Source organism: Mangifera indica, chromosome 5 (assembly GCF_011075055.1).
Source record: "Mangifera indica cultivar Alphonso chromosome 5, CATAS_Mindica_2.1, whole genome shotgun sequence".
NCBI classification, from domain to species: Eukaryota; Viridiplantae; Streptophyta; class Magnoliopsida; order Sapindales; family Anacardiaceae; genus Mangifera; species Mangifera indica.
This window is the reverse complement of record NC_058141.1, coordinates 12,986,902-12,999,866: the sequence shown is the minus strand read 5'-3', so window position 1 is coordinate 12,999,866 and position 12,965 is coordinate 12,986,902. Positions and strand designations below refer to the sequence as shown.

Here is a 12,965-nt window from a genome sequence, read left to right as displayed (position 1 = left end):
GAATATAATGATGGGTTCCATGACCATTGCAGCAGTTAACATAAATTTTTGCTGGCTTCCCCTCAGGTTTTTTACTCCCATCTCTCCATTTGCTTAACCCAATTGCAAAAGCTTGTCAGAATTCTTTTCCCTGTCACGGGTTTAACAATACTTTGAGATCCTTCCAAGCGTCAACAAGGCTTTTGCCAAGCTGGTTGTTGATATTGACTACCCCATGAGTGAATGGGAGGAGTATCTCAACTACAGCTTGAGTTTGTTGGAGCTTGTCAATTCAATTACCTGCTCTATTTCTCATCTGGGACACCCACGGCTTCCTCTTTCTAATGCTTTAATTTTGACCTTGTGCAAAAATGGCTGCAAAGAGATTCTAAACAAGGAACACGATGAAATTATTTTTAACTTTCCTGAAAAGACAAGATTGTTTATCCAGCTTTGACGGAAATAAAGAGCGTTGGATTCTGGATATGCAGCGTCATTTTAGCTGGATTGTCTGGAGATTCTAAACCATACTTGGAAATGATCAAAAGACTTGGAGGGTTATCAAGTTCTACTTTTAGCGGTTTGGATTCAAGAGCTGAATGATTTAGCTGCTTGCCTTGCAGCTGCAATTGAAGCTGGAAATATCAGTTCTGCGGCAGGGGAATTGAGAAGAAGATTGGAGGCTTTTTACCTGATGGATGGCTTTACATAGCAGATTGTTACTTATGATCATTCTGGAATTAAAAGTTTATGGTTATTTGAACAGAGACAAAGTCCAGATTAGGCCCTTGTAATTCAAGAAAAAACTAAATCAACAAAGAAAAGATCTGAACTTTGGAATTTAAGGTAAGAGTAACAATAACATTTTTCTTCATCATCATCTGAAACATTCAATTCAATACATGCCTATAAACCCGCTTGATGATTCAGAAAAACTGCTCAGCTATAAGCAACTGCAACAAAATCATTATATTTCTGTTGCTTCTATCACAAGTAATGGTAATGGGTTACAGTTGCCTTAATTGGCTCCTTGAATCATTGGAATTGGTTTCTCCTTCAGCTGTCTTCATCTTGCAGTAAATATTGCTTGGCAGCCTAGGCAAATACAAAGCATATATACGTAAGGATGAAGAAAGCTAATGAATAATAGTTATATCGATAAAAACAACATGCTTCTACAAGTTTACTCAAAACCAAGCTAGTATATGTCAAGATCATTGCTTGAATAGAAATCTAGCTCCATCTTATAAGAACCCAAGGCAGTTGCAGCTGACCAAAAGTATATGCAAACATTCCCATGTCTATCTATCAAGTTTCAGTGTAGAAGTAAGAGGCAAATAAGCAAAGAAAGGAAAAGTAGAACAGTACCCTAAATGTAGGGTAGTGTCTGAATCTCCCTTTTCCATTAGGATATCAGAGCCTGCTTCAAGACTTGCAGAACTATGGTTTACAAGAGAACTTTTTCCTCCTAAAGGATAGTACTCAAGATACGGTTGGACTGGTGAGCAATGATCATTAGATGGAAAGAAACCTCGAAGCTCCTCAACCTACAATATAGGGAAGAAAGAACAGAATAAATACTCAGTCAGAAAAATAAAATGAAAAAAGCTTGCTTCTACAATTATATATCTTGCCTGTCTGCGTAAAGTTTCGTTCTCCAGCATTGCCCGCTGTTCCTGTAAGCAAGAAATTGGACAAAGTAATTATAACAACGAGTGTTTAGCCTGCCTTTGGTAGAAAGAAGACAGCTCTACAATAACAAGAAAGATGCAGGTGATGCTGCCACTTTTAGCATCAAATGCCAGTGGAAACCGACAATAAGAGACTTTCACTACACATATTTCTGATCTAAAAAGGAGATGCAAACTAAAACAACTATACCTTTACTCTTGATTGTTCCAGTTGATCCATCAGTAATTGTTCCTGGAATGATGCAACTTTAGTTAAGGCCTCTCAACTGTGACAATTACTAACACTAATATGGCTGTGAAAAATAAAGAAGTTAAAGCAGAGATCATCTGAACCTTTTTCTTCTTCACCAGTAGCATCCCCTCATGTAATTGTTGTTCTAGGAGTTGCAAGTCATTGAAGCTCAAGCCATTCAGGTCCTTGCCCATTAGTTGCCTATGCAATCAAAATATCAGTATACTTTTATAAATGAGAAACGGCAAGTAATCTTCCAAATTCTGATTTTTATTACAATTCAAATTGAATAAAGAAGACTTACAACTGTTTCATTTGTAGCTTCGCAATATCATCTTTTAGAGCTTCAACCTCCTTAATGTATTGCTTCTGAGGAGAAAAGAAAAGTTGGAAACATTAAAGCCAAATACATGAATCTGCAGAATAACGATCGCAGAAATTATCAACATTCAAGGGACTTAAAGAGAGGTAATTTTCAAGGACTTGTGAATTTAGCCAAGCAGGTACACTGTGCCAAAAGGGATTTTTACACCAGAAAGATAACAAAATAATAGCATTGCCCATTTTGCAGTTGTAAGTGCCCCAAGAAATTCCAGATTTTGCAAGTAAATCATATCCATCAGTGGATACCTCAGGTGTGCATTCTGCTACAGAAATATCAGGAAAATTCAGACACTTGTTATATCTGGAAAGTGTTTTCTTCATCCTACAAAAATAAGAGATAAAAATGGTTCAATGTTTCTGCAAACAAATTAATAAAAACAGTGTGAATTACTTTGAAAACTTGCAATCGATGCCAGGATACAATATGTTTTCCTCAAACCATTGTACTCAATCTTACCATAAATTTTAGCACCAAGAATTTCATCTGTACTTGCATCCTCAATCACTGAAGAACTTTCTATCTTTATCATCATTTCACACATTCAATATAAAGATTATTCACATAATACATATAAACAAGGGAGCCCCACAACTACCAAATAAATCAGGGTTTCGGAGTCTCATTTTAATCCCAATCTAAAATCCCCTTTCTCAGACCATCTGCACAGTACAACCCCTATATATAGCCTTTACCTTAGACACTAACAATCTCGCTAAAACCAAGCTAAAAGCTTAGTTTTGCTGCAGTCTATCTGGCGAACTAGTTATTCATAATCTGAAAAACCAGCATGGTCTCATCACTGGTAAGTTTGATCCATGGCTAATTTTCAATAAGGTCTTAAGTACTAGTAAAAAACAACTACGAAGTGCTAATCCTCTTTTTCTGCCTTCCCAAAAATTGAAATTTGAAATTCTTCATCCCATCAAAAGAGCAATAGTGTCAAAGGTAGTTGTATCTATTCTACATTATGAATGAATAAGGCAGGGAACTACACACAAGCCTTCAACTTATGTAGATATTAAGTTGCAACTATAAAATTGGACCTTTAACCTAAAGCTTTTACATTACGCAGAGAATGTACTGAGTGGAGCTTATGCAAGGACAAAGGAATGCTGTGACCATAACCGTCCCAAACAGAAAGAAGTTGGATTTCAATACCACCTACTGACGCCACCATTTTTCAAAGTTCAAACAATAAAACCCCCAAACCAGCCCATACTCAACGTCAGAGGACAGAGAGGGAGTAAAATACAGAATATTTTTTAAGAAACAATAGGAAACAATCAATCTACAATTTTTTCAAGCAGAGTTCACTGATAATTCTAACTGAGAAGCATTAACTAAATTCCCCTTGAAAAGAAGAAAAGAGCAAAGAGTGACCATTACAATTATATAAGAAATATTTCCCCTGCAACACAAAACTAAGAACCATGAACAGAAAATTAAAATAAATGGAAGTTAGTAAAGTTTCAGAGTTCCTACATAATTTTATCACTGGGCAAAAAATTATTAATCCAAAAATCATTTTGTCATAACAATTGCTCCAAACAAAAACCAGAGCACATGCAACAAATAAATTGAGTGAACTTCAATATCATCCAACATAAAAGGAAAAAAAATTATGTGAAACCAACATTCTAGATATAGAAAAGCGATTGAATCATAATGAAAGGGGTAATGGACAAACATGCAAGTAGATAAAATTTTCCAAAAAACCAAAGAGAACCCATCAATAAGTATAATCAAACTAACACATGCAAAGATTATCCAAAAAAGAAATCCAAAACTTACCCAGAACTTGAAAACTCAAAAAGTTTGCCAGTATTAGAGAAAATAATAACTGCCACCTCAGCATCACAAAGAATGGCCAATTCTTGAGCCTTCTTGAGCAAACCTGCTCGCCTTTTAGAGAAGGTAACTTGCCTACTATTTGCATTCTCGATCCTCTTTATCTCTATCTTACCTCTCCCCATATAAATTTCTTCAGGCAAAGATTAAAAAAAATCAATATTCTTTTGTCTCTAACAATTCAGTTTCGAACAGAGAGGACTGGTTTGGTTTTGGAACAAGGTGTTTCAGGTTTTATGTGAAGAATTATTCAATTGGGTATTTGAAATGTTCATCACAGATTGCCAAATATAGAGAAGATAAAGAGATAGTTTCTTTTTGAGAGCGTTTAAGGCTGGAAACGGCAAGTTTGCATGGCTCTGCCTCTGTCTTGTATTCTATTTAGAGTGTTTGTGTTGTGCTTTGCATGATTCCTTTTCCCACATTTGGAGTGTCCTAGGTGCTCATAGGTCTCTTTCTTTGGGTCCACACCTCCATTTTTTTGACTTTCTAGGTTTCCCATCAGAGCAGTTTCAAGTTTACTTTTTTTCCCCTTGAAAAAATCATTTTTAATTTTATAGTTGTTTATCTTCTACACACTGCTTTCCTAAGGCTGGACTGTTCATCTATGCTATAATTAGAATGTGGGTGTTCAATTTTATTATCTTTTGTTTCCTAGCTCAAGAATCATGCTAGCTTAGCTGGCTGCTATTTTATTTTAAGTTTTTTGCTCCTCCTGCTAGTTATGGTAAAAGGTAACTGGTACACTGTCAATTTTAGAGAAATAGGGTTATTTTTGCTGTTGGTTTACTAGATTTAGACTCTGAATTTTAGTCTAATGTCTTATTTTTGGGGATTCCTTTTATATTATCTTTTGCTGACTTAGTAAGTTGTAGTTTATCTATAATATATTTGATCAAGTGGACTCCCATATTTAGAACAATCGCTTAATTTTACAGAGAGAGAGAGAGTAGTGGTTTAACTTTATTTATTTGGTCATTAGGACCCAATTCTGATGGCGTTTGGTCTAAAGTAGATTTGGCAAATGGGATTTGACAATTTTAGGAGAGAGAATGCAAAGTTACGTGTATTTATTTTTGAATGCATATATATATATATATATATATATATATATATATATATGTGTGTGATATATTATCATGTGATTAAATGTTATTTTATTTTTAATTTAAATACATAAAACAGAAATGGTAATAAGATTGTTTTTTATATTACTTTTCATATCGCCATTGATAATAAGGGTATATTCTATATCATTTTTATAAGAACAATGCTATGTGTATCTATTTTTGGTACATAATTCATGTACACTGTGATATATCATCATGTAATTAAGTAATTATAAAAAAATATCTAATCATATGATAACACCTCATCTGTGTATACAAATTATGTACCAAAAATAGGTACACATAGTTTTATTGTTTTATAAACTGTAAACCAAACCCCTCTAAAGCTAATAAACCATTCTTGCTTTGAGCATTCGTCTGTATGGAACATCAAACACTTGATCAATTTTTCTCAAAACATTCTTTTAAGAATTGTAAGCATAATCTATCATAATTCTATTCCCACTACCAGACCCTTCTGTTGCTACCACCTCATTTTCACCAAACAAGTAAACAGCCCCAGCATTCCAGGCTTTTCCACTATTTCCGTATCTCTCTCCACTTCGTTTAGCTTCTTTTGAATTTCATTATCATGCGCATTTTCTTGGTTGTCTAATCGGCCTGGCAATTCAGCATCCACTTCACCAGCCAGTATTCATGTTTGTGTTATCTTCCCTTATATACTCCTTCAATTTTTCAACTAGCATTCTCCAAAAGGATTCTTCTTCATTAGTACCTACATCTCTGTATCCGTACTCGCAACACAACAAAACACATTAAACTCACTAGGACCCGCCACAAGATCAAAGTTTCTATTTCCGCATTTCCGTTTCCATGCTATATAACCAACAGGGTCAGGGTGCTTTTGAAGGAAGGACGCTTGTCTCCAGTATTTGCCGAAATGATAGCTAGGTATATCACAGAGCACATGCTAATTTGTGTAGACCCAACTGTCAAGTGACCTTATTCGGCAAATAATGCTTCGGATCCTATGAAGGAATCACATTTAGCAACACTGCAACACAAAAGATTAACTCAAATTAGTATTTACAAGCTGAAATCCTGAAGAGAATACCTGTTGTACAGAGGACAATGCAACCAAGGGAAATCCAAGCTTCTTTTTTGTTTCTTCTAAAATAATGAATTATATACATTTGTCGGTTCCAAGTCTTTGAATCATGAAGAGGAAAACTAGGATAGCCAATGATATCCAAACAATCTTCTCTGTATACACAAAAGAGAAAACAAACAATTGATACACAGCAATAATGGTATTGTAATCAGTTGACAAATAATACCAGAAGGCCCTTGAATATAAGATGAAGTGAGGGTTTACCATCTGTCATCACAGATGTAGTTTTGTTGAGACCTCTTACAGCAGATAAAACTGTCCATTATGAAACAACATATATTGAATTGTCACAAGTTAATGTGATTTATATGAGAGAATTACAAAATGAGACTATTCTGATGTATTTTTGCAGCATGAAAACTAGTTACAAATTCTTATAAATTTAAGTAGTAAAGAGAAGTGGCAAACCTGAGACAGAAGGCGTGAGGGTACCGTCTCCAATCACCATGGAAGTACCAAGCACAGAAAAAACTTGACAGAGAGACTGTTCTCAAGCTTTGATTTGAGTACTGATGCCAGTCTCATTCCCTTGCCGTTACTAGGCAATTCAAGCTGGAAAGATATATTACAGTCCCGGCTCGTCCAGTGGGGAGCAAACCCACGTTGGCATATCGACATATCAAAGAGTAGATCCTAAAATTAAAAAAAGTAAATATATATATATACACACTTGATTATAAGTTAGACAGATGATGCATATTTTAAAAATAATCGACTTAGCATCACCATTGTCATTGGCATGCAGAACAATTAAAGCATACTTGATGAAGGGATCAAAGAAGGGTCTAAATGATCAAAGAGAGGATCGTCAACATGATTGATGCCACTACTGAATACATTGGTAAAAACGTACGGAGCCGGGTGATGTGTCAATGTCTCCATACACAACCCCAATACACTGAAACGCCAGTTGCAGAATCATCGATCACTTAAAACAGACAAACAAACAACAGTGAGCAAAAACGAAATCAAAGAAGTTCTACCAAAGAGATCAAATTCATTACCTTAAAGCCATCATGGGCAGAATTTTTGCTAGATTCCATGTCTAGGGAATCATTTCCAGTTAAAATTCTCTCCATGTTAGCGGACATTGCAAACTTAAAAACAACTCTACCTGCCTTGCATAATATATGCCAGTACAACCGTGCATAGAATCTTTGCTACATGAATAAAAATATGTATAATGCAATTGTTTACTCTTTCAGTTTGTAACGTAGTATTACTCCACTTCAATTTCAAGGTTATTTGACCACAAAAAGGATCATCTTTCTGTTTCCATCCATTGTCAAAAACTGTAAATCGTGTTTATCCCCTTTTTGTCCATTTACAGAGGAAAAAGTTAGATTGAAAGCCAAAATTAAACAGCTCCGCTTAACAAGATAATACGGTTGCGTTTACTGCCACTGAAATTTCTTTATGAATATTTATTTGGCAAATCCAGAAGTTAACCTAACAAGTAGAATCATAAATATAGGATCCTAGATCTTATGTTACAACAACTGTACAAATGCCTATGCACTATTCCTGGTACAAGTGAAGATAAATGGTACTAGTTATTTATGCTGCTGCTGCATATTGAAGCACCATCACACTTGACAGAAAACCACTCCTATAGAATATCGGCTTCCAATGGATGGTTGGGTTTGTTACTTGGATCCCTCTCTTCCACTTTTTTACACACATATATGAAGTGAGAATCAGGATCTTCCATAACGAAGTCTGCTGGAAGGTGGCCACTCTCAGTCATAGGAATAGGCTCCATATATGATATCGTTGAAGAACTATCACCTTCAGGTCTTTCAAATCCTGGTCTAGCTGCAAAGGAAGATGAAAAAAGAAAAAAAAACAGATATCAAAATAAAAACCAACATTCCTTTCTCTCAATTTGCCAAGAATATTTATTATGTCAAATTGATCAAATCATAAAGCCAATGCACCAAATTAAGGCAGCAAGATAAAAGAATACATCTTGTTTACCAGCAAATCAGTAGATACCAAGGATAAATTGAAACACATATTTCCTTGACACAAAACCATTCCTATTTTTCTGTTACATACATGCCATAGGATCTCAAGAACCTTTACGATGTAGAATATAATTTTATTCCTAAGGATGAAGCCAATTAGGGTTTACAATAGCACACACCTTCTCAACTCAAAATCAAAAAAGAAGACCAGATCCAAGACACATTATTAATTGGACTAGGCCCTTGATGCCCTTGCAAAAAACCCCCCAAACCTTTTCTCTTTCCCAATTAAATTCAAGTTATCAATCAACCTGGTGGACCCACCAAATTTAAAATTATCTATGCTCAAAGTGCCACTGACACTCCTACTAGCCCAAAAAACATTATCGAACTTAAATATCACTTCATCAGAAGAAAACATAAAGAGAAATACTGCACACTCACAGCAAGATGGAGAAACATAAAGTAAAAATGTAAATAAACATATAAACAGATACAGATACCATGTAGATGTCATTAATTGGTCTCAATCCCATTACTTATATAAAAAAAAGAAAAAATTAAAAACAGTCCCTATTTTACCACCCACTTTGGGCAGATATGTTTTCCTTTTCTTTTATATAGTAATAATGATCTATCTAAAAGTTCCCAAAAGGATGTACACCCAAATAATAATTACCCTTATGAATGGGAAAGTAAAACAATATGTACAGTCAAGGGAGTTAAAAAGGAAAAGGAAACTTACATATTATATATAATAAAATGTTCCAATTGTATTCCGAGTGGTTCAAATGAATCATCCGTACTTTAGGATCACCATAAGTTATCTGTTGATAGCATATTAAGGACGAATCATAAGAACTATTCCAATAAATTAATGAAGAATCACACACACACAAAAAGCTACATCTTTGAGATTATGGTTACCAACATATAGATCCCTCCTGGTTTCAGAAGCCTACATGAGAAAACAAAACGACATTCAGAAAGACTAAAACAATGGAAAGATAAATGAGTAAGCAGACACTTGGCATGCACACAAATAGATATTACAAAGAACACTTGCTTACTGTGTGGATGGGTGTGTGAGCACTCAATAGAATTCTAGGTTTGATAAAGTGAAATATTGAATGCTTATGCAAAACCAAGAATAAAATTAAAAACTGAAGTCTACAACCTGCTCACTTCACTCAGCATTTGAGCCGCACTAATAGGAGCATCAGAGCCACACTAAAATATAAGCAAAAGAAAAAAAATTAAAACATACCAATGCCCCCATAGGCAGGGTGAAATAACTGAAGATGCTAGATAACGAGCAAATGGAATCATAAGAACATATGAATATGCATCATACCATCAAAGAATCAAGAGTTCCTAGATTTCCGATCAGCAAGCCATGAGTGTAGTGTAGATTCAGCACCGACATATTAAAAAAAAAAAAAAACCAACTTAATATTGAGGTTTACAACTTTCAGTAAGAATCTAATACATGGGTCAAGCCATACCTTTATCAATGACACTATCAAAAGAACCATCTGGAAAGAAACTCATATCCCTAACATCCATTTGCTTGTCTATTGGTATCAGTAAAGAAAACATAGACGGAAGTAGGCATGATTACTTAAGTAGAAAACAAATAAAGAATTCACAACAGACAATAATTCAGAAGTTTCTTTAACAGGATACAATTTAGCTGAGGGATATACTCATATTTTCTCCCCATCATCTCAATGGCCACCCCAGAAATATCAATATTCATTATGTCTTCATAGCCATCCTTGACCATGTCCTCAGACATAACTGCAAAGTATTATCTAAATTTTCAATAATAAGATTTCTCAAAAAGCAATGAAACATAACCAAACTTAAAAGGACAATGCAAATAGGGGAGTCTCGGTTTAGTAATAAGTAATATCATCACGGACGCCGAATTTTCCAATATTATAATATCAAATCCATAAATAAACTCTCAAAACCTTTTTTTAATTATGATATCAAACACATTCTCTGAAAAAATTCACGCCTTCTCATAAACCAAAAGAGAATTATAGAAATCACAACAATTTCTCACGCTTTCCTAAATAACCAACAAGAATTAGCCGAAACAGAGGAAAATATAGAAAGGGGCAGAGAGTATGTGAGAAATTACGAGCATTGCCACAGCCGACCATGAGGACACGGGAAGAGTTAGGGATGTATTTGCGAACAAAAGGACGAAGAGCAGAGTAACGCTGGTACCAGTCGAAGGAACCGGCCTCCTGCAGGTAGCGCGCGTCCCAGTAAAGCGCGTCGCCGTAGTTGTAGGTGTTGCAGCCGGTGACGTCTCGGTACATGTTGGGCTGGGGTTGATTCGATTAAATTGGATTCCGTCGAGTTTAGGTGGAGACGGCGATTGCGTATGAGTGCGTGTCGGTTAGTTCCCTTGGGGGCCAGAGATGGCGTTGTGTTCTGTGTCGTGCGGGCCTATACAAGAAGCCTCGTCTGCTTCTGGTTGTGGAATTGAGTAGCATTTAAGTAAACTTAAGCAACTAACAACCAATAACATTATTTATTTATATTTTGTCGAAAAACATAGCAACAAAAATAAAAGAAACAGCTTCGCCTTTCCTTGTCCCATACAGGGAGATTCACGCACAAATATACTGATTTTGAGAGTACCAAACGATAATAATCTAAAGATGGAAAATTGGAATGAAATAAATATTGAGTCAAGAGTTCAATATAAATTAAATAGCTTTTTCCGTTATTGAAAAACAAGTGTCCCACCCGATTGAAAAGAGAGATTTTCCGCTCAACTTTTCAATATTCATTCATCTAAATTTGTGATCTAGTAATAAATAGTAAAGGGTCATCTTATAGTACCTTTGATTGATAATTCATATTTATAGTAGTTTTCATGTGGATAAATAAAGATCTTATTATATTAGATGGAATTTCGAAAGTGTCAAAAATGTATTTCAGACAAAATCATAAAAAATAAAATCCTTAAACGTAATTTTGACATTAAATCTTGATTTTATTGTATTTAGATCCCTGATATGGTTTCGTGGTCTTTAAATTTTGTGTGTAAATAATGCTGTTCCATTGCCTTTGGATGTATAATATAAATCACAAAACTCTTATAGTTGTGTAGAGCCTAATGGCATTCGATATAGTAGATATACATTTTATACCTTGTTTGAATAGTCATAGGATGTATTTAGATTGATTGTATGGTCATTGAAATATATTTAAATTTATTTAAATTCGATTTTGAAATAGTTTTTATGTAATTTAATTGGGTGTTTTGTTGAAATTGTTTATTTGGGGTAGTTTGTCATTCGACCTTGTGTTGTCGCATAAGATTTTATATTATTGTATAATTTTTGTACGATAATTGAGTGAGAACATTTGTTGGGACATCATGAAATCATGAGAGAATGTTTCATGCCCTTAAAATCTATCAAAATCTAATGACACGATAAGAATTTGTAAAATAACGAATCTGGAATTTTCAAGATTCAGTAGATTAGGTTCAGAATCGATCAACTAGTTAAAACAAGAGTAATAGCTCTTTCGGTTAGCCAATCTGATTGATCAATTCACCCGTTAAATTGATATACATTGTCACATATATTCCAAATTCATTTGCTACGCATTGTCACATGTGGTTGCGAAATATGTTGCCTAAATTTGAGTAGTCACATGAATGGATCAAAAATCAATGTTTTGGATTTGAAAGGTTGTTAAATAAATTATACAAACTTGAGGGTTCAAGTTAGAGTTAAACAAATTGACTAGTTGAGGTTGAAATAGGGTCAATGTGCTTGATAACATGGTGGTTGTTTGACAGGCATCGTGTCAACATATGAAATACACTTTTAAACTCCAAATGCAATGATATGAAAATTTCTTACTTAGTCATCTACAGATCACTTTCATTCTCAAAACTCCGACGAAATATTTTTTATTATTTAGAATAAATTTTAAAATCATCATATATGATGACTCGTTATATACAAGGCATGTGAAATTGGTGGTGTTTTTTAAAACATTTTTTTTACATTAATCGAGCTAGAGTAAAACAAAAATTAGACATACTTGTTACGTGAGTTGTATAACTACTCAGTTTTCTTTTCCTATATACATTTATCAAAGTGTTATGACTCATTATATATCTCAGAGTTATCTCATGTAATAACTCTTATGAAAATATATCAAATGCTTACTATAATAAAAAAATACATTTTTATAGATGTCATGAAAACTAACACTATAAAATATATTTCACATATGCATTACAAAGTATGTTGAGTCTACATGTGCATTACTGTATTCAAGTCCTATGTATATGCTACAGATCACTATTCTCATATGTGTACTATGAGTCAATTGATTTATTTATTTGTTTACACTATGCCTGCCTACAAGTTAAATTTATTTTGTATTAAAACACTATAATTTTTAATATTTATATAAATAATTAATCAATCAGACCGAACCGCCCCTTCACCATGTTGGCATCTTCTTGGGGTTGTGAAAAGAAAACATTGAAATGTATACCAAACGATAAATTATCAGGTTTTCCAAGACATTTTTAAAGAAGACTGGATTTTATTGTAATTAAATAATATCTTAGGGAT

The 12,965-nt window shown here is 34.2% G+C and overlaps 2 protein-coding genes across 3 annotated transcripts; both read right to left on the bottom strand.

Annotated features, from left to right (window-relative positions):
* Positions 1 to 786: 786 nt before the first annotated feature.
* Positions 787 to 4,486, bottom strand: LOC123216091 (agamous-like MADS-box protein AGL15). The gene is made up of 8 exons (XM_044636453.1): positions 4,079 to 4,486; positions 2,533 to 2,608; positions 2,207 to 2,271; positions 2,004 to 2,103; positions 1,861 to 1,902; positions 1,614 to 1,655; positions 1,348 to 1,526; positions 787 to 1,074 (listed from the first exon to the last, which is right to left on the bottom strand). Exons 1-8 carry the CDS (start codon positions 4,258 to 4,260, stop codon positions 987 to 989), a joined length of 774 nt encoding a protein of 257 aa, XP_044492388.1. The 5' UTR covers positions 4,261 to 4,486; the 3' UTR covers positions 787 to 986.
* Positions 4,487 to 7,747: 3,261 nt separating this feature from the next.
* LOC123215631 (EEF1A lysine methyltransferase 4-like) lies at positions 7,748 to 10,927 on the bottom strand. 2 transcript variants are annotated; one of them, XM_044635817.1, is made up of 8 exons: positions 10,493 to 10,927; positions 10,030 to 10,143; positions 9,849 to 9,917; positions 9,698 to 9,717; positions 9,521 to 9,573; positions 9,271 to 9,301; positions 9,089 to 9,170; positions 7,748 to 8,191 (listed from the first exon to the last, which is right to left on the bottom strand). In XM_044635817.1, the coding sequence occupies exons 1-8, from the start codon at positions 10,674 to 10,676 to the stop codon at positions 7,986 to 7,988; spliced, it is 759 nt and encodes a 252-aa protein (XP_044491752.1). In that variant the 5' UTR covers positions 10,677 to 10,927; the 3' UTR covers positions 7,748 to 7,985. The 2 variants fall into 2 exon arrangements, with proteins under 2 accessions (XP_044491752.1, XP_044491753.1); XM_044635818.1 differs by having other exon boundaries at positions 10,030 to 10,157; positions 10,493 to 10,631.
* Positions 10,928 to 12,965: the final 2,038 nt, after the last annotated feature.

Bases quoted from the DNA above. Each gene is read 5' to 3' on its own strand.
- LOC123216091 (XM_044636453.1), bottom strand. From the start codon at position 4,260: ATGGGGAGAGGTAAGATAGAGATAAAGAGGATCGAGAATGCAAATAGT. The intron at 2,272-2,532 runs GTATCCACTGAT...TTTTCTCCTCAG, and splicing joins TAGCAGAATGCACACCTGAG to AAGCAATACATTAAGGAGGT. The intron at 2,104-2,206 runs GTAAGTCTTCTT...TTGATTGCATAG, and splicing joins AAGCTACAAATGAAACAGTT to GCAACTAATGGGCAAGGACC.
- LOC123215631 (XM_044635817.1), bottom strand. From the start codon at position 10,676: ATGTACCGAGACGTCACCGGCTGCAACACCTACAACTACGGCGACGCG. The intron at 10,144-10,492 runs GTAATTTCTCAC...AATACTTTGCAG, and splicing joins GGTCGGCTGTGGCAATGCTC to TTATGTCTGAGGACATGGTC. The intron at 9,574-9,697 runs GTATGATGCATA...CTTATATTTTAG, and splicing joins GAACTCTTGATTCTTTGATG to TGTGGCTCTGATGCTCCTAT.